Raw genomic sequence first — 26,214 nt, forward strand, 5'->3', positions numbered from 1 at the left:
CCTCACAACAAAATCCAGTCACAGCTGGAATGCAGTAGCCTGGTTAGCCCTTCAACACATGGTACCCTGCCATTGAACCACTCAACAGCCTGATCCTTCATCATGGAGCTATTTCACAAGATAGTCAGAGGGACCTTGCATGCTTCAAACCTATAATCAGATGTTAACCTTCCCTGGCCAGTCAGGCATTTCATACCCATTTCAAATACATCTGTATGGTATGTTTCTCTCCATACCCCTGTAGTGCCTCTGTGTGTGTGTGTGTGTGTGTGTGTGTGTGTGTGTGTGTGTGTATACATGTGTGTGTATACATGTGTGTGTGTATACATGTGTGTGTGCACACTCCTGAATTCATTCATTCATTATGGGGAGAACTTTTTTCTGTCCCATTCCTGCTTTCCCATTGTGACCTCAAACCTATGACAGGGACTAACACCAGTAGAAACTTAGACAGGACCTGCTGAATGATCTGTTGTGAAGTCAATTGTGATCCTAGTCTAGACTCAAATGGAGCCAAGCATGCTTCATCTACAGATGAGGATGGCTTTGACCATTTTAGACACAACCGTTGTCTTCCTGAACAATAGAAGTAGAAGAGGAAGCTGGGTAGGGAGATAAATATCGGTGAGTGGGGAGAAATTAGAGAGAAGTTTTGTTCTGTTTTATTTAGGGGAAAATGTAGAAATAAAGGAAAAGCAGATAGCGGTGCCAGTGGCATTCCCTTAGTCTTATTTAATAACTTTATTGGTTCCATTTCTCCTGTTCATCAGAATCACTGACTTTGGAGGCCATGTTAGCATCTGTGTCCTGCAGTTGACAGGACTTGTTTTCTTAGACTTCACAAGACGACCAGGCATTTTACCATGAGATAGCCCTGACTCAAAACCATATAGAATCTCCAGAGATGTGGTGCAGCATGCTTCTGAAGGAAGGCAATGCCTAGAAAGCCCAGTGCCACCATCGTCTGTAGACGGGAGCTAGCTGCTCTTAAGCCGATTCTGAGTCACTCGTGATCCCCAGTAACAGCAGATACCCTTCTGTTCTTCCCTTCCTATTGGGAAACTTGATTTAAGACGATGCTTAAGCAGAACAGCTTTGTGCAGTGGCGTCATTTGACCCAGATTGTATGTTTTTATGGTCTGAGCCAATTAGTTAAAGTGACTTTGACTATAATAGGGACCTGTGACATTCCTCAATATTATTGCATTAGTCACTCTGGAACAGTTTCCGGCTCGCGTTTGGAGTCTGGCTCTGTGCCTTCCTTATGATGATTATTATATGACTTGTGGCTGTTCTATGAAGCAATGACCCCTGAGTCCTTGAGAGTAAACTCTGATTTTATTTCAATGTGTCCTTGGTGCCTGATGAACATGTGAATCACCTTTATTGTTCTGATTAATGATGAAGCTTTGGTTGTTTGTATCTTTCAAATCTTCATTAGGCAGGAGAAGAGTGAGTTAGCAACCCCTAATCTGACCCTGGGGAATGAGGTAACTCTGAGAAAGTCACCTCCCTCCCACACTCTCTTTTCTTGTTCTCCCTATAGGGGACCTTTAGATCACTGAATCTTATGTACCATGGTAACTTTTGGGGGCCAGTCATGATAGGCACTGAGTCCAGCCTCTACCCTAAAACTAAATTGGGTTGGGTTAGATCACATTAAATGTATTCATCTACCTACACAACAGCACTGCAGCAGTACTGACTTGTGCTGCTTGAAGCGAGACAATGTCTCGCTGACCTCTGGACTCTGTCACTTCAGATATTTCCTAAGACAGTGGCTGTCACCCATGCCCCGAGCACAGCAGACTATGGCAACCTCATAGGTACTTGTTTAACTGATAAATAATTGAAGCCCAGCCTTCAAGCCTCTACTTCCCCATTGCCTTGTTGGGACCCATAGTTGCCCTTTACTGTGAGGCTTTCTCTCTTTGATCCTTGATATTTTGGTATTAATCTCTTTATCTCCCATCTGAAATCTTATAGAATTTTATTAGTCCAGGACCTAAAGCTTGCTATTGGAGCAAAATCCACCTGATGTAAGAGCTGCCATTCGGGCCATATTCAAGCTACAGGCCAGAGCATCAAATACATCTAAATGTGGTACAGCTGTGGCCAACATCACCCAGAACTTTCTCTCTCTAAACTGAAACACAGGTACCCAACACACAGCTCTGTTTTCCTCTCCACTGAGTCCATTCTCCTGTCTCATGTGACCTTGTGGTTGCGACCCCTCCTGTGTTTCTTCTGCTGAGTCATGCTTCTTCTGCTGGTTCCTTTTCTGCACTGTCATTCCTGACACTGTAGCCCCCAGCAGTGTCCCTCTTCTTCATCTTTCAGTATATCCTTGGCTGTCACTTCAGAAGAGGACTTCTTTATGTTTTTTTACATCTGTCTGTAATTCTGAGATTTTTAATCCATTCTCTTAACCAGAGCCCTGTTCTATGTACATCTTACCAACTATGTAAGGAAAGCAGTATAAACCTTCATCGATTTTTAAAAGTGGGTTTCTGGAGAGGATTAACTGACAAATGACAGCACTTGAAAAGTCACCTGGAGGAAGAGAGAGAGCCCTGAGGGAGCCAAGTGTGCTAAAGAATACCTTTGAGCTTGAAAACCATGGTGAGATCCACATAAACTTAGGGACTGACCAATAACACACATGGTCTCTGTCCACTTCCTTCCAATCATGACAGAGAAGGGGGAAGGGAAGGAGGGAGGGAGGGAGAGAAGGAAAGGAGGGAGAGAAAGAGAGAGACAGAGAGGCAGAGAGGAGAGGGAGTGTTACTAAGCAGAAAAGGTAAGGAATCCTAGACTCCAGCCACACCTACCTCTGTAGGCAGTTGCTGAGTTTGGACTTTACTCTGAGATCCGAACTGTTCAGAAGACACCTCACTGTTTGGGGAGCTTTAGGAAGGTGAGTGCCAGCTCTTTAAATGTAAGCCCAAGGGGACAGAGTGACTATCACAGAACAGTACATATTTCCTTAAATCTAGAAAAAAGCTAAAATCACTCTAAGTCTGTTCTGTCTCCCAGCCAGAACCCTTGTGTGTTCCCTTCCACTTCCTTGCAGCGGGCCTCGGAAATCACCTCGGCAGAGGTGCAGAAAGTTAAAGGTTTCTAAGCACATCACAATGAATAAATAAGCTTTGGTTTAGAGCACGCTACACAAGCAATCGTGGGGTTTAGAATTCGAGGTCATAGACAATGGATCCTCTTTAAAATGGGAAAACTAAAAGTACTTATCTCAAAGGGTGTTGTGACAACTAAATTAAATGTGTATGGAAATCACCTGGCATTAATCCTAATCCCCTGCACCTCAGAGCTGGCACTCACCACAATAAAATAGCTATTGAGAAAATCCTAACCAATCGCCCGCTGTTTAGGTTTTAAATTATAGTAGTTGCCAATTTTGGGAATACCTGCCTTTGTGTTGGTTTATGTTTTTTGAAGTAACTGTCCAAATATGTGTTAATTCCTGTTTTTCAGTTGTCTGGACCTAGAAAGTTGATTGGATTTTAGCACACACAGCCCAGAACCAGCAGCCAGCTTGTCGGCACAGACAGGGCTGAAGAACATGCCTCCTCCCTTTCTTTTCCTCCTGCTTCCTTAGCACACCAAGTTCTTGTTTTGTATAATTTATCATCTCATCATCTGCATAATTACAGTGTATTTTCCTGGTCCCTCTTAGTGTTTTAATTTCTCAGCCTTCTCCCTTTCCCTCTCCTTACTCTATCTTCTCTCTCTTTTTCCGTTAAATTCTCACTTTTTTTTTACATTTGCATTTTCTCGTGTTACATTCGTTATTCCCCGTTATCTGGCAAAACCGTGGACTAAATTCTCTGTTTGTCTTTATCGAGCTCACAATAGCTATGTGTCTCTGAGCCGTATCAACCTAAGAAGGCTTTCCTCTAATGTGTTTGATGATAGCACCACGGCCACGTTGGGGTGGTACTTATCAATCTTGAGAACAAATTATGCCCTGGAAAAGTAGGTTGGTTCTAATACTACTCATATCTGCACTTGACCCCATGACAGTGTGTGTTGCTCAGAATTAACTTGGATTTAGCAAACCTCACTCTACCTCACTTTCATGTACACATAACTGCCCCAACAAGTTCTGGAAGTTTGGTGACCCAGGTAACATTATGCCCTTCACCTCCTGAAGGAGATAGATGGAAAAAATTAACAACAACAACAAAAACCCACCCACATGCTGGACCTAAGACTACATAGGTCTACACAAACATCCTAATGCCATGAGATCTGCCCAGCCCCTACAACACGCTGCTGCTTTTCCTGTTCTGGTCCTGCCCAAAGACACCAGTTTCCACTTTTGTTTTTCTGGGATGGGATTTGCTTCTTTGGGAGCCAGCTGACTACCAAGCATCATCACCCTTTTGCTACCCAATGATCTTAAAAACGGGTGTCAGGAATCAGAGATGTTAGCATCAACAACTAAAACTGTCACATCGTAGGTCTTAACATGTGTCAACCTAAATGATTTAAATGTATTGGTTCATATATTCTACTCGAATATGTACACATTAGAGTCTCTCTCTCTCTCTCTCTCTCTCTCTCTCTCTCTCTCTCTCTCTCTCTGAGTGTGTGTGTGTGTGTGTGTGTGTATGTGTGTGTGTGTGTGTGTTCCATGCATTCATACATGTGTTTATTTGTATGTTGGGTGGTGCATGAAACCCAAAGGTTGATGTTGAGTACCTTCCTTTATCATTCCTAGCCTTATTTTTTGAGGCAGGATCTCTCACTGAACATTGAACTTGCCAATTCATCTAGACTGCCTGGCCCACAAGTGCCAGAGATTCTTGTATCTCCACTCTAAGATTTAGACATGTGTCTGCCTTTTATGAAGGTGCTGAGGGTCAAGAAGGTGCTGAACTAAGGTCTTCATGCTTGGGTGCAAGCTCTTCACCAATTGACCAGTCTCCATGCCCTGAGTTCTTTAAAGACACATATATGACCATCTACTCTACCAAATATACCAAAACTGCCTTGCAGAAAATGTTTTAGCCTATTAGAAAGGAAAGGAAACAGGGTCTTGTGGAGATTGAAATAAAATGGGAATTGAACCAATAAATCTGATTGCCAAGTCCATCCCTCCTCTTTAACTGGTCACCAGGGTGTATAGATTTTCCTTTCTGATGAGCTGGCCTCAAAGTAGTGTTAAGCTGGGGCCATTACAGAAATAAATCTCCATGTCGCAATGAATTGTCTCACTCTTTGTCCTCTGCTCTTTGTCTTCTTTCCATAGGAAGGCACAATTTCCCCCAAGTCTCAGGTAAAACTCCCTGTAAAGTCCTCTTATTTACATGTATCAGATATCAGGCATAAGCACCAGTTCACTCCAGAGTTAGGAACAGTTATAGGGACAAGAAAATAAAGGAAGGTTCATATAGAGATCATCTCCATTAAAGAGGAAAACCTCATTGTAAAATATAAATCCCTCTGAAGCAATCTATTTTTTATTATTGGTAGTATTAGTATTAGCATTATATAAATTACAAATAAACAAATAAAAATAATAATAAATGGAGAGACAAAGGCTGGCTTCTGAATTCACTGAAGACTTTTCCTTTGGTTTGAAGTTCCTCTCTTCTGGAGTCTCCCAAGGTATAAGCCTATAATTTTAATTATGTCTTGGTATCTTCATGAAGCAGAGAGGCTGCTCAGGTGGTGTTTATAACCTGTTAGGAAGGATAGTTATGAATATGCTCCACAAATTCCAGCTACAGTGAAGTGCAGTGGTCCTTTCTCAAGGACAGAAGGGGTGGGCTGGGACACACACAAGAGAAAAGTTGCTCATTAAGGGAAGGCTTGTTATCCGGGAACGTATAATTAAGGTGATGGTCCCAGCTTCTGTGACAGCCAACACTTGGGTAGTTGTTTGATTGCTGCATGGGTCAGGGATCAGCTCCTGCTACACGATGTAGGCACATTAGTGTGTTAGTGAACAGGTTAGGAAGTAAATTACAGCTGCCTTTCTCGCACATATTACTGTCGGTCTTCATTGTTTTGTTTTTACTGTACATCAGCAGGACCGTGGCTTCTGAAGACTCCGTGTGACAGGTTAGGCATTTTATCCTTTGAGTAAACAGTAATCATGGTGTGAAGAAAGTGGGGCATTGGAGAATTTTTTTCTATTCTTTGAGAATTCCACTCTTCTTTTTAGTTTGCTCCAAGGGCTCATTGGGGATACATATATTAAGCCCTTTAAATAGTTCATAATAAATCTTTGTCTCAGGCTGATTCTGACAGTTTTTTAAAGAGTCTTTTAAGAGAGAATCCTCAATCATTTGTTAATCCATGGGGTGATCTTCAGACTTCAGAAAAAAAAAAAAAAAAAAAAAACCAGCCTGGGCTCTTGGGTAGTGAAAATACAATGGTGGAAACATATATGAATAAATATGGAAAATCCCAAGAATATCACCCTGCTGAGCTTACATATTCTGCATGTGTCTAAATGCTTGCTCTCTTCTTCAACAAGCTAAAAGTGAAAGGAAAATAATTGTCAAAATAGCAAGGATTTGTATTGCTAATTTTATGTTTTAAAGTTACATGCATCTAAAACACCACACTCCAAACTGTCTAGGAAAAAATATATGCTTATATGCTTCTTAGAATAAATTCTTTTGATGGAAAGATCATTTCTTTTTTATATCACCTCTGTGTGTATGTATGTGTGGGGGGGGTATGTGTGTGTGTGTATGTGTGGGGGGGGTATGTGGGGGGGTATGTGTGTGTGAGTATGTGTGTGTGTGTGTGTGTGTGTGTGTGTGTGTGTGTATAGATAGAGATATTTTGCCTGCTCAAGTAGCAGCATTCTACTTTCAGAAGGTGAACTGTAGATGCTGGTTATTGGTATCAACAATAACACTGAAGCCTTTTATTGTAAATACCGCATCCAAACAGAGGCTTCCTAGGCCTGCCTCACCAGTCTGTTTTCATAGTTTAACTTCCCTATAGATAGATATGAGTTGGTTCACCAAGAACACCGGATGTTCACAATTTTCAAATATAACATGAATTTAGCATGCACCACTTTAACACACAAAAGAAATATGCACACTTGCCAGGTGAAAATAAGGCACTTTTATTTCTCATGTAAATAGTGAACGTCACTAATCATTATAATCCTTACACTGTATTGTACGGTGAATCCAAAACATTTCCCAGTCTCTCTGCAGCAGAAAAGCACACTTGGTCTCAAGTGTTTTTACATGTAAATAACCAATCAATCCTTTTAAGGGAACCTTTCTAGGTTTATTTATCTGTGCTTATAACTGGACTGGTTCGAAAGGAAACAGGCAGACACCATGGCAGGGTCATTTTCTCCATGTATATGATCTAAATCCACATATCTGTTCCAAAATTCAGTTCTGAAAAATATCAGAACTTCACTAATGATGTGTAAGTGGAGTTTGTTAGCAAGGAAGGAAAGGATAAAATGGGGTGGTGGGCGAAGGGCAGCCTATTGCCACCGATGGTTCATTCTCAAGGAAGGTCAAGTAATCCAGGACCTGGAACAAGGGTAGCCGTAACTCTCCAGAGCCCCTACAGTTGAGGGAATTAAGCATGAAACAGTTACAAAGAATGCAGAGAGAGCATCCAGCTCCCAGGCAATGGGGAATAAGTGGTAGCAGCTTTGAAAGTAGTTACTTAACATCCTAATATATACAGTTTGGCTTCAGAAGTCCACTGATACGATGCTGAGATGTTGATGGTAAGTTTATATGTAATTTAATCTCATATATTAAATACATGTATTATATGTGTCATTAGAAAGTGCCATTTGAAAAGATCGCCCTGTCTTATGAAACAGGAAAAAAAAATAGTAGTGATTAATATCAACAAATTTGCTTTGGCCCCAGTTTGAGCAAAAGCTGTTCTTACCCCCACTTCCTTCATGACCTGTAGCAATGGCCTTTATCTTTTTTAATTGATGAAGGGAAGGCAATCCCATGGCAGGTCTAACTGCAAGCTATGTAAATGGACTCGTTAAAAAAAATGACTGCTTTTTTATCCCCACCACTTGGGAATATTATGAACAGCCTTGAAGAAAATACACAAATGACCTAACGTGGAGTTCAGATATGGAAATTGTGCCCACACATACATTAGCAGGTGAAGACAATGGTGGTGAAACCCTGACCTCCTCACAGCAAAAGGAGAGCAATGTCTTGCAGAAGACTGGAAGGCTTTAGGTCGGGAGATGAAACCCTGGTCATCAAAACTTATTGGAATCACGAGACAGGAAAACATGTTTAATTAAAGATGTCCTAAATAGATATTCATTAGCAAAATAGGAGATAAAGATAATTATTGAGCCATCTCCAGCTTCTGGCTTCTCTAAATTATTACCAAGTGAAACAATGCCACTAAGACTCTTCCCCAATCAATAACTTCCAATTTCTTATTGATGATAGATTTGATATAGTACCTCTATCTAAAAACATCTCAAAAGTAACCATTTCAAGATGCTCTGGGATAGAGCCACACACACCCAGATTTATTCTATAGGAACAGCTAAGTAAATTAGCAGAAGATGCTATTTATTCCAGGAGTGGTGAAGAGACATACAGACACACTCACATACACGCACACACACACTCATACATGCACACACAGAGAGATAGATAGAAAGTATACCGTTATGCTAGGCCTGATTCTTGAGAGGATAAATCTGTAAAAGCTCCTCTTACCAAATTACACTCTAGTCCTCAGCTGTAGCTTGCTGTTCCCACTCCCTCCAGTGAAAAGCTCTGGACACTCATCATTTCCCCATCATGGGAACTAATGGAGCCTGGGCCTGTCCTCTAACGACCCCCCCTCCCCCGACTTCCCTCACCCCCACCACATCCCTACTGAGCACATCACGGCAGCCATCCAAAATCTTCTAGGCAGCCAGTAGCCTAGCAAATAAATGAAAATACAGGATTGCCAGTCCAGTTTGAAACATATGAAATTATGGATCATACAAAAAAAATCACTAATTGTTTATCCAAAAATCCAAATTTATAGGCTGCCCTGGATTTTCTCTAGAAATTCTAATTAGAAGCAAGCTTTCCAATCACCACCAGCCTTCCTACAAGCCCTATTCCTTTTAGCCTCACTGAGCCCCATTCCTCTCTAGGCCACACTCTTGAACCATAGCAGTGTTCTGACTAGCTCAGTTCAGTTCCTCTTGTGCAAGAGAGGAGTGTTCATGGTTTCTTTCTGCTGCCCTTTCCACACCATTTTGCCTAAATTGAAAAAGCTTTAAAAGATGCTCTAAAAGGGGGGGGGGGGCTGGAGAGATGGTCCGAGGTTAAGAGGGAACCTGAGTTCCAGTCCTGGCCTCTATATTAGGCAGTTCACAACCACCTGTAACTCCAGTTGCAAGGGATTCCGTGCCCTCTCCCAGCCCCTCAGCATGATGTACACATATATGCAGGCATTCACAAATACACATTTTATATACATATACATGTGTGTATATATATATACAATATATAATAATATGCACTATATATAGTGCATATTAAAGCAAATAGCATTCTGTCCCTGTTCTCAGTACAGCTAGCTGTCAACATCACTGAATCACTGACCTGGTTCAGAAGCCCAGCTCCTGTTCTTCATACCTCCGACCACAAGGTGGCAGCATGGCAGAATCAGAGTTCATGGAGGGAACCAGTAAACACAAAGTTCCTTGACCTGAAGAATCACTGACTCACCTAGAGTTTGAACATCCACTGTGTTTCCTTTTCAAGACTGAAAAAAAAAAATTCTGCTAAAGGAGAAACTGAGAGAAACTTATGGAGGAAAACATGTGTGTCTTAAACTATATCAGTACCAATAAACATCATAAGCTAAGTGGAAGAAAAACGCCAAACAAATAGGAAGATATTGTCAAGAAATGTGTCAAAGTTAATAACCTTAATATACTCAAGGATCTCATTCAAACTGAAAACCAAAATACTAAAAGCCCAATTAGAAACTAGAGAACATAAATACATGGCTTACTGAAAACATTCAAATGGCCAATAAATATGTATTAAAACGTAATTCATCCTCACTAAAAATAGAAATGCAAATTAAACATGTAAGATGTTTTTGCGTATGGCTTATCAGCAAGCTCCCCATAAGCATCTTTCTCTGTATCTGGCTCATCTGGCCTTTTTATCAAATAAGAACACATATTTTAAGATGACTGTCACAGTAAACAGCATTGAACATGGCTGACAGGCATATCAAGTGACACAGGACAACTTCTCAGGCAATCGGTTTGTCTAGACATATTAAGAGCCTTTTTTAAAAAAAATCAGTTTCTGCCCTTTAGGCTAATAGGATTCTTTCAAAGGATCTACCCTAAGAAACAGCAGTAAAGCTGTAGGATTTGATACTGAAGAAATATTGTATAACCACTAAAAATTGTGTTTTTTAAATGATGTAATGACAAGAATAAATGAATGAATTATAATGTTCTCTTAAAATGTTTGTTTTAAACTGGTCCCCAGAGCCCCAGGATCCATTGCTGTCTTGACGCTGTCTGATAACATGAAAGCCATAACCTCAGAGCACTGTAGAACACAGTTGTCATCTCTATTTTCTGTAAGACAAGTTCTCACTCCGTAGGCCAGGTTAGCACCCAGCTTGTAGCAAACCTTTTATGGTGGTTACTGTGTCATCTTAGTATCTATTTTCTGTTGATACCCAAATAGCCTATCACAGCCTCCTTGTCCGGCTTCCTTCTCTCACCAGCCTTTGCTTGACTGACTGATGGTTCAATTTACAGCGTTCCCAGAGCACTCACACCTCTCCCTTCCTGACCCTTCTTTTCTCCCCCATCTCCTCCTCCCTTCTCTCTTTCCCCCATCTCAGAAGTTCACGTCTTTCTCTGTACTGATTAAATATCTCTTAGCTTTATGTTTTCTCGGCTGGCATTTCCAATGCACGCAACTCTGAGCTCTAGTGGCGTAATCAGCGCACATGCTCGGGGCCCTTTATTTTTAACACCAAAAATCACCAAGAAGAGAAGATTGCTTAACTCAGTCCTTTCCCACTCTTTCTGTAGAATCTGCTTCCTCAGAATATCTCCAGTGGGAACCCCTAAGAGCCGTTAAATGCTACAGCCATGTTCACAAGCTCTTCCCTTGCTTCTGGCCCAGGAAGTCCTCCACTGAAGACAAGAACTTCATCATAACTTTGAACAAATATTTGGAAGCATCATATCTAAAATGCCGTGTGTGTGTGTGTGTGTGTGTGTGTGTGTGTGTGTGTGTGTGTGTGTGTTGTCACATTCCCACTATTAGAGTCACTCAATAACTATTTATTACAACTGAAAAGAAGTTGTCTTTGTGAGGCTACATGAGATAAGCAAAGGCAAAACATTCCAGGGCCAGGGAGGAGAGAGCCAGAGCAACCTTTGACATTCTAAAAGGTTTGCTCTGAATCCCTGTGCTTGGACCGGGGAGTGCTGTTCTGGCTTCCACTGCTTTGGTCCACTCCCTGACCTTGCATCTGATGAGACCAGGCTGTTCCCACCTCAAAGCACAGTTCTACCTACCAGCTTCGGGGCAAGGGAAGGCAGAGGGCAGCCACATGTTTGCTGCCACCTTCCTACAGGCTCCTCTAGATACCTGCATTTAAAATCCAAAGCCTGACAAGCCTCTGTGCCTGAGATGGAGACTTGGCCTGTGATGCTAAGAAGACGAGCATGGTAGTTCAGCAGGACACTGGTAACCAGTTGCCACTCCGTGAGTGGGCTGCATGGAAGATTCATGTATATAAAATAGTATATTAAAGTAAACTTACAAAAGCAAAGAGCAATCATGGCAACTATAATTTTTTCTTCTTCTTTGGGAATTCTAATTTTAAAAGCATTAAAGGAGACAGCTGCTCATGCTGTGATATGCACTAAACAGCCTGAAGGGTAAAAAAAAAATATATTTGTAGCTCATAATAACTATTGACCTTTCTGATATACAATGTTCCCTGCGTTAGCTATTCGGTTCTATCAACAGTGAAGATTGAACATGACTTTTTAATAGAAAACATGGGGTTTGAGCTGCCTTCACAAAGGTGTTTATGTATTATTTTGTATCGTACTACAAAGACTGAGACCAGATGCCCTTTGTCTGGTATCAGAGGTATCGTAAAGAAAAGAAGAATGGAGAAGAAGGTATAAAGAAAGGGAAGGAAGTACAGAAATGAAACAGAGAGGAAAGAAGAAGCCGTGTGGGTCTTTTCTATGAAGAATTGGCTCGTAACCCTTTTATTGTGGCGATAAAAGCATTGCCACACTCGGTCCCATACACAGTGTTGGTAATGGAATCCACACTGTGTCGGAGGAGAACGTGCTACATTTTCCCTCCAGAATAGACCCCTCAAGTGGCAACATTTATAGGAAGATTTAAAACACTGGCTCTCGGTATTGGAACCATGTGTCCTTTGGCACGCAGGGGCACTACAGTTCAGGTCAGAGTGGCTATCATGTTCTCTGAGGTGATCTTCACAATCCCTGCCATTCCCCTAGACCCCTCCCACCTAGTAGTTGTGTATGCCAACACCCACTGGTAGCAGCTCATCTCTGACACTGTGTATATTTTTCCAGAGAGGTATCACCCAAACAGCAACTGATTGCTGCAGGCAGCTGCCACACATGCTCCCTCAGAGGACAGCCTCAAGCAGCAGCCCTGCCAGGCACAGGGAGCCTGAAAAGCCACCCAATGTTAGGATCCCATCCCCAGTCAAGCCAGAGAGCACCAGGGTTGGCAGGCTATTAGAGTTAACTCTCTCTCTCTCTCTCTCTCTCTCTCTCTCTCTCTCTCTCGCTCTCTCTCTCTCTCTCTCTGTGTGTGTGTGTGTGTGTGTGTGTGTGTCTGTCTGTCTGTCTGTCTGTCTGTCTGTCTCTCCCTAGTCTCTCTCTCTGTGTCTCTCTCTAGTCTCTCTCTCTCTCTCTCTCTCTCTCTCTCTCTCTCTCTGTCTGTCTTTCTCCCTCTCCTCTCTCTCTCTCTCTGTCTGTCTGTCTTTCTCTCTCTCCTCTCTCCCTCCTTCCCTCTCCCCCTCCTTCCTCTCCCTTCTCCCCTCTCCTCCTCCCTCTCTCTTCTCTCCTCTCTTCTTTCTGTCTCTTTGTCTCTCAGTCTCTTTCTCCCCTCCCCAGACTACTTTTAATGTTACTTTGAAAGGAATTTATTACGTCATTATTGAACCACAGTTATTTCTCAGCTCTGCTCTGGAGTTTCCGTTAATGATTTGCAAGCTTCCAAACGGAGCTGCAGACGGGTGACTTGGATCAGGAAGTGGCCCTGGTGAGACTGACATAAATGTGGCTTGCTTTAAGCCAATCCAGAGTAAGTGCCCCAGTGGACACTGAGGTCACTGAGCCGAGGATACCTACCACTGCACTGCCCATGAGGGGAAGGACATTCTAGAGCATGGAAAAACCACGAAAACAGCAGGCAGTGATTGGCACTGCCACCAGGGCTACCATTCCCACGGTGGTATCCTGTGGGCTGTAGTTTTGAGACATGGAAAAGGCAGACAGACCCATGGGATGAAAAACAACTCTCAAAAGACAAAGTATTCTCTACCTGAAGATGCAGCCAACCCTCTCGTACTACTGCAATAATGATTCTTGAAAAAAAAAAAATCAATTCTGTTCAGATAAGCACAGGGAGAGGAGAGAGGCCTCGATAGCTTGGGCAAGTGGCAGGGTCAAGTGAAAATGGAAGAAAGCAGGTGACGATCCTCAGCACAGGTAACCCGGAGGGATGAGTGGGGCTGGAAAGACAGTCACTCTTTGGGACATCGCATAGTTGTGGTCCTATTGTGAGAAGCTTTTGAAAAATTAGCAACTTTAAAAAACTAAGCACTTGGGCTGGAGAGATGGCTCAGTGGTTAAGAGCACTGACTGCTCTTCCAGAGGCCCTGAGTTCAATTCCCAGCAACCACATGGTGGATCACAACCATCTGTAATGGGATCCAGTGCCCTCTTCTGGCGTGTGTGAAGACAGCTACAGTGCACTCATATAAATAAAAAAATTTTAAAAATTAAATTGAGCCCTTGGACCTCTCTTCATTAAATTGATATTGCAATCCATATTCCCTACACGTGCAAGTTTGCCAGCCTCCGACTCTCTGGCAAGCATTCATTCCCACTGTGGACCAGTGTAACCCATGTCCTTGGTCATCCTGTATCTCCACAAAGCTAGGGTTATCTCAAGAAAGTTTAACATGACGAACACGGCTACTGTGAATTCAGATGTCTTTGAACATTTGAAAAGGCAAAACTGCCTCATGCAGCTCCTGGGAGTGAGAACCTAAGAACACCTTGTTCTCGTACCGTGGAAGCCAGAGTACAGTCATCGGCAGGCTCCCCAGGGCTAGATGGTTATTAATGTGGCTCTTGCTACATTGGCCTCTCTATAGAACTTACTGAGTTTGTCACAACAGCTCACTGGTTTCCACCACGACTCAAGAGAGGCCATGGAAGGACCAGCTAGCCATACACTATCCACTCTCTATAGGCTGTTTAGTAAGAGGAAGTCACCAGGTCCAGCCCACACCTACTCAAGGAACAGGAAATGGCACCACCTTTGAAATATAGGAGTTTTGAAGAATTTGTGGCAGCTAATGTCTACCACAAATTTCATCTGGATTTCATTGTGATTTTAAAAGATTCATGGTTAGACTGCCATTTATACAGTAGGTTGGGAAGGTTTGATAAGTCAGTATTTAATGAATATTTGCTACTGAATATATATATCTCCTCAGCCATATCAATAAATATGTAACATATCCAAAGCAATGATTATATGTATATATACATACACATACATACTTACACATATAATGAACCATGCTGGATGTCATAAGCGATCAAAGCTAGATGTCTGTCATGCTGCCTTGTGCTACTTAGGATAAGATTAAATGGAGATTAAAAGTATACTAGTAAGCTAAGAAAGGCATGCTGTCAACATCAAAGTCTTTAGAGTCAGGTAAATATTTGTCATATCTGCACTCTGGCTGGGATAACTTGGTAACATACTGATATGCTAATATAGTAAATATTTACCGTTTGCATTGGTCAGTATGAACTAATCATTCTGTAGCTTCAAAGACATCCCCAATGATAAAATGATTTCTATCTGTGAGGATTCACAGTCAGGGAAAGAGGGAGTCTACTTTGTCTTCTAAAGCCCAGGTTAGGAGAGCACCACTGTCTGACTGATGTCAGACTGCAGAGCCTCCAGACTAGGGCCTGAAAACGAGGTTACTTCTATGGTAGCTCCTTGTCTGAAAGAAGGGATGAGCATCAGCTCCAAGGAGCTTCAAAAGTCCAGTTTGTCCTCCAGTGATAGAAAAGTTTTAAATGTTTTCAAATTATCAATGCATACTACCGCTCTACCACTTCCTAGACGGTTCTTGAGGATTTCCAGATTTGGGTAGCTTTGGGGGTTTTAGAATCAGTCTTGCATGGCGATCCAGGAATGGCTATGTCTTAATCCATGTCATAAAGACTTACCCAAACTATACTTCTCCATACAAAGAAAATATCTTATTATTGAGAAGAAACATTTCTTAAAACTTATTTTTTTTTCTTTTTCTTTCTTGTTATTTTTTTCCCCTGCCTGCATCGGGGTTTGATGGTATTTGGAGGGTTCAGATACTGGACCTGCACAGAAACTTAGGCTACACTGAAATGAAGGCCCTGTTGGTGTTTTACCTGTGTCCTGTGGAATCCCCACACCAGATATTGACAGCATTCAGAAAGCACACGGCCCTTATTCCCGTCCTGGAAACCCTATATTTATCTCAACACCTGCCACGCCCTCCACCAGCTCCTGTCCCAAGGAGGATGAGAGGGAAGCACTGTCCACATTTAATGGGGTCACTAGCAGATAAATGATGTCTCATTGTGATTACAGCGTGTCCCAACATTCTGACTTTGGTTATGATTTTTCTGTAAATTTTATTAAAAATATATCGAAAATGTATATATAGCAATGTAGCGATATAGATTTATTTGAAAGTTGAGGGGGATGGAAAGGTTGCTCAGTGGTTAGGAAGAACATGTACCTCCTACAGAGGGAGGCTCCAGCTTTGGCTCCTAGCACCTGCATTAAATGGCTCACAACTGCCATTAAATTCACCTTTCAGGGACCCCATGCAACAGGACAAAGTAGTGTATGTGCCTGTGTTTTGATTTACCTTTTCATCATGTTGGTCTTGCTTTTAATGTTTGCATCTTTTAGTTTATGTTTCATGGGCTAAGAGTTGACATGACTCAGATCTGACCCCTCCATGTAGCTTTTCCATCGCTCTGCCTTGTGTTTCACGTGGTAGTTAGAACCTCCTGGAATCCCAAACTTATCAGAGCACGAGGCACAAGTAGCTGGTCTCTGAGAGGTGACGGGAGCGTTTTCCACATCTAGAAAGCACTCCAAACTATTTCCTAGAAATAAGATGGAGCCACTGTGTCTAGAGAACACAGATCTCAAGTGAACCTCTCCCTTCACTTTATCCCTCCCTGAGTACAACCACAACCCCGACCCAACCACTGTGTCTCCTCCCCCAGAGTAGCCCCTCCTACCTGGACTTTCACCTAAGACACTCCCTCAAAGAGCTGTTCTGAGATAAATGCCCTTACCTGTCACAGGACACCACTGTCACAATTGCAATCAACCATTTGCTACCCTATAGGACAGCCTGGCCACGGCAGGGATGCTCTGAATAAGTTAGCCACTAGTCCCATTGAAAGGTGGAGGCTCCTCTGCTCCTGTGCCCAGAACCAGGAAGCTATAGGCAGTTGAAGTGAAAGTCACCATCCTGAAAACAAGCTCTGAGTGCCCCACCTACATCTCATTGACTCCTTGGTCCCCTTGCTCTTGAAATAAAGGATGATGGTTAATTTAGATTCTAAATTTCGGCATCAGTGGGGCAGAACCTGACCTTAGCATTCCTTACACTCCAGTTGTCCCTGGTGTAATTAACATTACCCTGCATGTTTAGGCAATTACTAGTGTAACACGAGGCGGATGCTGTGCTCCTTCCTCAGCTAGAACGGTGTTTGGCTCCACAGCTCAGGCGAAGCTGTGCTTTCACTTGCTTCGATTCCTCCTACACACTCTGAGCGTTTGACTGTGCAGTTCTCACTCTGAATTCAGTCTTTCTCGGCGTGCCTCGATGACCTTCTCTTCTACAGTGAGGTGCTTTCCCTCCCAACTGGGTGAGGATATCCAGAACCCAACCCCTAAAGCCCTAAAGACACATTTCCTTTCTTTGAGAAGTTTCTTTATTTCTGTTCCCTCTGCAAACACAATCTTGCTGAACAGAGCTAAATTTTTAAAAGCCGAGCTTGTGTGGTGATTTTGATGGCTTCACGTTAGTTCAGGTCTCTGAGGGCCGGTGTCAATAAAAGTATAAGGGACAACAGTAGATGGGGGTACTTTTTCATTTCCACCAGGATGAAAAACTGCTATAAATTAAGTCTAACCTTAAATGTATAATCTGTCCTTGGGAGAAAGAAAAAAAAGAAGAAGGATATAGCATCTTCAAGCTCTCGGCATCCCTTACGAGAAAAAAAAAATTGGTTCTAAGGGTCTCTGATCTTGTGTCTTAGTAAAATAGAACTACACGGCTGACTGACAGTTCTGATCTAAAGCATTTACGTTTAAGTTTTGATCTCTCTGCTTTTGATTAAAACTAATGAGCTCATTTAATTCAAAATGGGAATCTCTGATAAGAGAAATAAGGTTGATGTGATTGGATTAGAGGGGCAAATTAAACTCTTAGAGCAGAAGTTTGTGCTTATATAGTGTATTAAAAAGCTGTTGGCGTATTATGGCGTGTTAGATGATGAGAAAAATTTCATAGTAATTCATATTTAATCAGAAGAAATGAAAGTACTAAATATAACATGGCTCTGCTTTTCCCTGGAGTGATAAAAAGCTGTACATTTAAAATGACATCAGATCCGTGCTCTCTAAAACAAAAAGAGAAAGCCTTGGAAGAGACACGTAAGAAACGGGCAGCTGTCCAATGTCCTGCACCCCAGAGTAGAAATGCTACAAACATAGGAAACCGAGACTTACCAAGCAATGAATGACATCATAAGTCCCCTAGGTCACAGATACCCCAGAGCCTGAGACTATGCTGGCCACACATTTCATATGAAAAGCAGAGGTTACTTATTCTTTAAAATATGCAAATAGCATGCCTCTATTTGAAGTTTGTCCAATTTTTACTCTCCTTTATACATATTTGGTCCTAGGATTCTTATAGCTTGCTTCTTTTCTTCTTTTTTTTTTTATTGTTTTTGTTTTTGTCTCTTGAGACAGGGTCTCACTATGCAGACTTGGCTAGCCTGGTACTCAATATGTGAGCAGGCTGACCTTGAACTCAGAGATCTGCCTGTCTCTGCCTCCCAAGAGTCAGGTGTAAGCCATGGTTCCTAGCCTCTTACAGCTCTTTAGTACATGTTTTTTGTTGGTTTGTTTGTTTGCTGTTGTTGTTTAACCTCTGTTTCAGGAAAAAGAAAAGAAAAAATAGTGTTAGATTAAAGCTAGTCAAAAAAAATCCAGTTTGTTGATGGACTTTTTAACTTTCAATTAAAAAAAAAAAAATCTAAGGAGACCAAAATTAGAATATTTATTAGTATAAAATCCCCAAATTTAACTTATTTGCAGGAAAATACTTCAATTTATAAAATCTCTTCAAAATCTCTTTAAAAGAAAATTGCCTTCCATAGCCCTCTGGCCATTGCTTGGATAAAGGTCTTAGATCAGCCTATGGTTGCCCAGCACTTGAGACACACAGGTAAAAGCATATTCTATTCAGTCTAGAAGCATTTCCTGGGAAAGAGCAACTACTCTGCTTAAAACAGAAAATGCCCTGTATTAAACGTGGAGAAGTACAAGGGCTGGAAAGATGGCTCAGCAGTTAAGAACAAGTATTTACTCCTCATGCAGAGGACCCAGGTTCACTTTCGAGCACCCACAGCTGGCAGCTCACATCAGCTGCCTGTAACTCCAGCCCCAGGAGATCCAGTACCCTCTTCTGGCCTCTGTGGGTACCTGCACATAGCCTCAACACAGACACACATAATTAAAAATAAAATAAATACTTAAAAAATGAAATCAGAAGTACAAAAACAGACTGCTGTTTGGCTGACAACTAGGGCAACAAGCCATTGCAATGAGACTTTGATATTTGGGTAGTTTCTCTCTCTCCCTCCCTCCCTCCCTCCCCTCCTCCCTCCCTCCCCTCCTCCCTCCCTCTCCTCCTCCTCCTCTTCTTCTTCTTCTTCTTCTCCTCCTCCTCCTCCTCCTCCTCCTCCTCCTCCTCCTCCTCCTCGTCGTCGTCGTCTTCTTCTTCTTCTTCTTCTTCTTCTTCTTCTTCTTCTTCTTCTTCTTCTTCTTCTTCTTCTTCTTCTTCTTCTTCTTCTTCTTCTTCTTCTTCTCTCTCTCTCTCTCTCTCTCTCTCTCTCTCTCTCTCTCTCTCTCTCTCTCTCTCTCTCTCTCTCTGCCTCTCCCTGTGCACCATCCCATTCTCTTACCTCTATCCACATTCAGCTGAGAAGATTGCATGCTTCCTATTTACAATAAAAAGAGTCAACTGAGAAGGCTGTGGGGAGAGCAATGAGCAGGACCTCGTCCCTGTTGCCACAACATCCTTTCTATACCCTGTCTGTCCCATCAACACTTGGGCCCTTCCCTTTCAAAGCACTGCCTCTGAGCGTGCCAGCCAACGCTCAAAGGAAGCTGCAATCACTTACTATTAGACCCCACTCAGGGAGCTGCAGCAAATTAAAAGACCTGAAAAGCTCTTGCTAGAAACTGGAAGGAGTTTCTTTTAGACGCCTTATTTTTTTCTTTTTCTTTTTTTTTTTTTCTTTTCTGCAAAATAAACATTCTCTCAATGAGGTAAATTGATTACAACACTCTTAGCACCCATCAGTCATTTATTTTTAGTGAACTCAAGGGTTGCACCTGAACAGCAGCTCTGGGGCACTGTGCAGAGATGGAAATCACATGTGTGTGTGTTTTTCTCTTCCTCAGTGGAGACAACCAGCCCGAGTCTGCTAACCACTGACAACACCCTTGAACGGTCTTTTTTCATCCGAATGAAATCAACTCTGACCAAACGTGGAGTGCACATCAAGTCATCAGGATATAAGGTAATTTGGGTCTGGGAAGGGGACATAGCCGATCTGAGACAATTTACACTGAATTTCACAACTGCTTTGGGTCCATATAATTAACACATGGGACCTGAAGTATTGCACAGGATTGGTCCCTGGCCACTTTTCTGCCTCAACAGACATTTTTATAGCCCCACCTTATCGCTTCAGACAAAGCATGTGCATCAAATGCCCAAGCCCATGTCTTTCCTTCAAGCCATTAGTTATTAATATGCCAAGTGCTTCAGCACCAACTAGGAGTTCTCTCCTGGTGGAGAGGGAGAGTCAAATTCCTGTCGGTCCTTCAGGTCATTGTTCTAGGAGAGATGCTATGAGAGTCTCCCTTTTCCCACAGTCCCCTTAAAGTATCCCCGTTCTCTGAAATGACTACCCTAGTCAATACCATTATCACCTAGATTTGTACTTGCTGATAAAATAAAAACAAGTTTGGGGGTTGATGGGGAGGTAAAATGTTTGCTGTACAAACCTGGGGACTCTAAATTTTGTCCCCAGCACCCACTTAGAAAGCCAGGCTGAGTGGCACTGAGGAGGGCAGGACAAGAGGATCCCGGGGCTTGCTGGCCAGCCCCAACTAGCATAGTTAGGAGGCTTATCAAGCTTCAGGCTCAATGAAAGACTATCTCAAAAGGTAAGAGGGCAAGCAATTGAGGAAGACACTGGACAGCAAACTATGGTCCTCACACCCACATACGCTCTGACACACACACACACACACACACACACACACACACACACACACAAATCAGATTTAATCTTAGAATCCTTCACTTTAAAATTATAATTCTTGGACATTACTCATACTTAGGCATCCACAGAACACTCAAAACTACAAGGTCTGCATGCATTTCTCACGAGCAGAGATCGACTTTGGAGCCATAGTCTACACAACATCATCATTTTAAGGCTGACGATATCTCAAGAAATCCCAACATTCTAGTTACTATAGCAACATAAATTAAGAGCTGGAAAATTTATGAAATGCCTTTGGAAACCTGAATCATACAATCTTACAGCACACTACTTAACAGCATTTATTGTACATGGGAAGGCAAACACAAACAGAATGTAGCAGCCGTGTGCCAGCGCGACCTGCTCCAGGCTGAGACCTTAAAGCTTATCTGTGTTCTGTAGGGTGATGCCAGCATTGTTGGTGATGCTAACAACCATTACTGACAGGGTTTAAAACCTTTATGTAAGTCATCAAAATGCTAGCGGCTGTGTAAAGTCAGAGGCGTGCACTTTCATTGACATTAATTCTTTAAGAGAAAAAATGTTTTAAGAAAAAGAAAGGAGGTGGAAAACCCTTCCTGGGACGACCTTTAGCTGAGCTGTCCTACAGTCTGAAAGGCACAGGAGAAGCAACCTTGACCTTTAGCAGGGCGTAAAGCAAAGAAGGAGCAACTGGTCAGTTCCTACAGTAGCTTCCCCTGTATCCAGTTATTAGATGTCAGCGCATTGTTGGGGAGGAAGGCAGGCCCATTCTTCATGGTCACTGATGCTCCCCTGTCTTGGTGAATGGTGCATATTTACTTCTTATGAACCATGAGCATTAGCACATCTGGATTCTTTAAGTAGACTACAGATGTGGGATATTGTCTAAGTTCTAGAAAGGGTCATTGTTTGCATTCCAGATTTGGGAGTCCTGGGGTTTCCTTTTTGCCCTTACTTTCCTGCCTGCCAGCATCCTTTCTCATCCTGCTGGTTGGTAATGGGCATATCAGAAGTGGAAAGCAATAGTTAGTATAATTTCAATATCATTGAGTAATTTAAGTTTCTGAAAAACAAAACAATTTCATAATCTACAACCTATAGTTTACAGAGCTCTTTAGATATTTGACCTGCAAAAAAAGAGTGGTATGTATGGCCATAACACTGATAAGGACAAATAGTTGTCTAGGCAACAGACCAAGCTTCCCCTTAGGTTGTAACTAACCATTCATTTGGGCGCCTCAGTAAAGCTACTTTTGCTGCCCAAACTGAAGTTAGACTTGTGAACACCGCCCGTGTGGCAGAGACTTTTGAGCTCCATTACAGGCCTTGTTTTTAAGAGTCTACAGTCCCAAGCATCAAACAATACAAAGTCTTTGCTTCCATAGTGCTCACAACATCGGAGTGGGGAGAGAAATATATCGAGTAATTAAAGCAGTGCTTTAGAGAGTCATGAAAGCTAAGGGAACAGCAATCAGCATCTTGGAGCCCTGGGACAGGCTGGGCGTGCTTAGATCTCACAACTGTCCTGGAAGAGAGTGTTCAGACTGTTCTCAGTTAATAGATAGAAACTAAGGGTGAAAAAAATTCATTAGCCTGCCCAAGGTCACATGCTTGGGAAAGGGAGCTTGGGCTTTAGAGTGCTCATTCCATACCCCATCCCTTCACTCACCAGGCTCCCCTCTCCAGACGGAGGAGAGGAAATGTGAGCACAGACACTTTCCACAGGATAGGTCACAGGAGGCTCCCCGAAATTGACAGCATGTCACCTGTGAGTCATGAATAAGACGGGACCTCACATGTACAACCTGGGGTGGGGGTAGATATCTGAAAGAACCTTAAAGTCCCCTTACTGTAAAAAAAAAAAAAAAAAGGAGACAAAATTTCAAAAGGACAAACTTGAACAACATCAAAAAAAAGTTAGCAAGCATTTAGGAACAGTTCTAGAACCTGTTACCTCATGAAGTGTCAGAGTGCCTGTCTCACTTCAGCATGCCTGTCAGGAAGTTTGTCTCAGGAAACCATGGACATCTCTAGCCGGTGTCATGTGCCCCTGCTCAGATCTGCTGTCCACGACCATTTTATCCACCCCCACCCCCTGTAAGATGAAACATCCAGCAGGCCTGGCCTTGCCCCTTCTTTGCAACAAACATTTCTCATTAATTAGCCTTGTCTGAAAGTTAGGGGAAGGCCTAATCCAGAGCCTGCGACAGGACTCAGCTGAACAACATCCCTGTTTATCTGTTCATCCTCAGTAAGTAAATCTAGCAGCTTATAAAACAGCCCAATAAAACTGGTAATCACCCACCACCACACAATAAACTCAATAAAAAGGAACTGTGATGATAATTTCTCTGTGCTTCCAATATTCCTTCTAATTTATTATCCTCATGTACATGTGGTTCTCCCATAAAGGTCCACACAGGACTGTCTAGGTCATTGTATTTCTTTTTTTTTTTTTTTTTTTTTTTTTTTTTTTTTTTTTGGTGTGTGACCTTGGACTATGGACCTTTTCTCCAAGACTTCATCTCTTCTGATTGTCAGTGTAGCATTTACAGCAACAAAAGGAGCAGTTACCAAATGCCAACTGAGTCTGGAAACTGCATACTTATTAGTAACTATACTCATTAATCCACAGAGACGTATTATTGTAAAATTTCCTCCGTGCAGTCTGCATATTGTATGCCCAGTTTGCAGGCCAGGACACTGAGGCTTTCACGGGTGGACTTCCGCCCTTAGCTTTGTGCAGCTCTCACATAGCTCGGGGAACTGGGATAAAGCCAGGCAATTAAGTTCCAGAACTGGCCCTCTCTAGCCTTCTGCTTTACTCACGGACATGGTGGGCCTCAGTATATGGTCCTTTGCATTTTTTAAAAGGAAAGCATTCTGCCTGAGACCCTCCAGATGTAACTTACAGTGTCCCACTTCTCTAATGCACCAGGGTATGGTGAGTCTAACGGACCCCACCCTCCTTTCCAGGACCCGAGTTCTGATCACATAGAAGGCATGTGCCCCTAACCTGGAACTCCAGAGTTTGAAGCATCTGACCCGTGGCACAATGCCACAATGAAAAATTCCACCCCTGACTCCATCTGCCAGGTCATAGTCAAAGCACAGATGGTATTAAAATAACCCATAAAACTACCTCCAGGCTTTGTGCACAAGGTATATATATATATGAAACATAAATGAGTTTTTGGATTTAAACTTCAGTTCCATCCCCAAATTCTTGTCATGTAGGCAGAGATTGTAAAATCTCATGCTTTGGGCCCCCAAGCATCAGATAAGGGTTCCTCACCCTGGACCTCATAACCAAGAATTCTAACCAAGAAGGGCCCCTGATTCAGGAATGGAGTTTGGAATCCTCACTTGACACACCCTAAACCTCAGGGAATTGCTCTAATGAAGTTTTGTTCTTTCTGTCCTGTCTGCCTTGAAATCCACAGTAGCGTGTTATCTGGTCAAGCCACTTTTTATGCCTCAGGGGCCTCCCTGTTGTTTAGGTCTCACTGTTGGCCACATATCTCAGCATAGCACAGCTCCCATTTAAATTGCCTTGCATCCGTATTCTCCTTCTTGATTAGGTCTATGTCTGGGGGAACTTACTAGGTAGAGCACATGGGGCAAACGGAGATATGTAATCAGGGAAATTATGGAAAGGAACGCTAATTGGGTCGTCTCCTCAGCTCCTGTCTTCAGAGGATAGCTTCCGTCAGTGAGGATCTTCCAGCTTTCTAATCTGCTCTTGCATGCCCACCAGCACCTCATCTCTGGAATATTTATCCCCACACGATTTAATGTCCTGACTCTAATGGCATAGCAGGGCAGACTCTACTCAGGAAACAAAGAGTCCCTATCCTGTTTTCTGCAGTACTGAGAGTGTCTTTCACAGGGGTGACTGCTGTTCCTGTGTGGCATGTACTCAGGGATCACCAAGGGTCACTGGGCGGTGGGGGGTGGTGCTGGGGAAAAATTCAAACCCCAACAACCCTCATCTGGGAAAATTTGGTACCAAAATGTTGAACTGAATGACTGAAAGGCCATACGGCTCCCTAAGATATAAAGAATCAGAACAAGAGAACAACTGGTAATTCACTGGTTTATTGTGGTGATTCTCAGCTTCTGAGTGCTGTGATTCCACAACACAGTTCCTCACTCCATGGAAATCCCAACCATAACATTATTCTTATTGCTACTTCATAACTATATTCTTGCTATTGTTATGAACCATGATGTCAACATCTAATATGCAGGATATGTGTGACCCCTGTGAAAGTGTCAGTTGATCCCAAAAGGGGTCACGACCCCCAAGTTGAGAACCACTGGCTTATTGAGCTTCCTGATAACTTCTGACAAGCTTCTAGTCTTAAATGTATAGTAGCAAAAGCTGTTAATTGGGGTGTGAAATTTAGCTAAAGAAAGCCTTACCTTCTCTAAGTTCACATGTAAGTGTCTTTTAAAGTACAAACATCTCTTGTCCTGGGAGTTTCTGAGAGTTCCTAGTAATAGCTGTCCCATGGCATAAATAAGATCATATACTTTTCCCAGTGGTGTTATTCCTTTTGGACTTCGTAGAACTCTTTAAAGATTTGATGATACCTATGGAGCCTCCCATGGTAAGTTCACTTTGCATCTATAGGTTCTTGAATTCTTGGGGCTTATCCATTCATCTAGTTACAAAATCCCATCTAATATGAACCCATCTTCAGAACATAGTAAAAGAACAAATTATTATGTCTTCTAAAAGATATTTTGGGTGCACGTTCACCCTGTCCTCAACTCTTCTCCCATTCGCCTATCTATTGGAATACCCCGAAGCCCTGTACCCAAACCAGCAACTCAGACTGCAGAAAATCATGTTTTCCATTATGATGTCCCTCTTGTAGATAAAGGTCATTTCTAAAATGAGTATTGCAAAATATTGCTTATTCATACTTGCCAGGCAATCATGGTGCATGCCTTTAATCCCAGCACTTGGGAGGCAGAGGCAGGCAGACCTCTGAGTTTGAGATCAATATGGTCTACAGGGTGAGTTCCAGGACAGCCAGAGCTACACAGAGAAAGTCTGCCTCAGAAAGGCACTGAGAAAGAGACAGGGATGCAGGCTGGTGGGGGGTGGGGGAAGGACAGAGCAGTGGAAGAAGAAAAAAATGCTACATTTAAACTAAGGGCTAGCAAGACAGCTCAGTGAGTAAAGTAGCTTGCAAACAAACCCAATGGCCTGAGTAAATAAAATACAAAGAATTATTTTCAATGGCACCTGCTACTGAGCTCAACATCAAAATTACAGCTAGTTAATTTCAAAGGCT

The 26,214-nt window shown here is 42.5% G+C and overlaps 1 protein-coding gene across 12 annotated transcripts in view; it reads left to right on the forward strand.

Moving 5' to 3' along the window:
• NPAS3 (neuronal PAS domain protein 3) overlaps positions 1–26,214 on the forward strand; it is a gene marked incomplete at both ends in the record, with an annotated part of 788,566 nt that overhangs the window by 702,325 nt on the left and 60,027 nt on the right. For all 12 annotated transcript variants that reach the window (XM_080928919.1, XM_080928923.1, XM_080928924.1 and 9 more), the window contains one exon: positions 20,055–20,173. In XM_080928919.1, coding sequence (XP_080785045.1) covers positions 20,055–20,173 — 119 coding nt within the window. The remainder of the gene's footprint in view (positions 1–20,054; positions 20,174–26,214) is intronic.

Source organism: Micromys minutus (genome assembly GCF_963924665.1).
Source record: "Micromys minutus genome assembly, chromosome: 1".
Classification (NCBI taxonomy): Eukaryota; Metazoa; Chordata; class Mammalia; order Rodentia; family Muridae; genus Micromys; species Micromys minutus.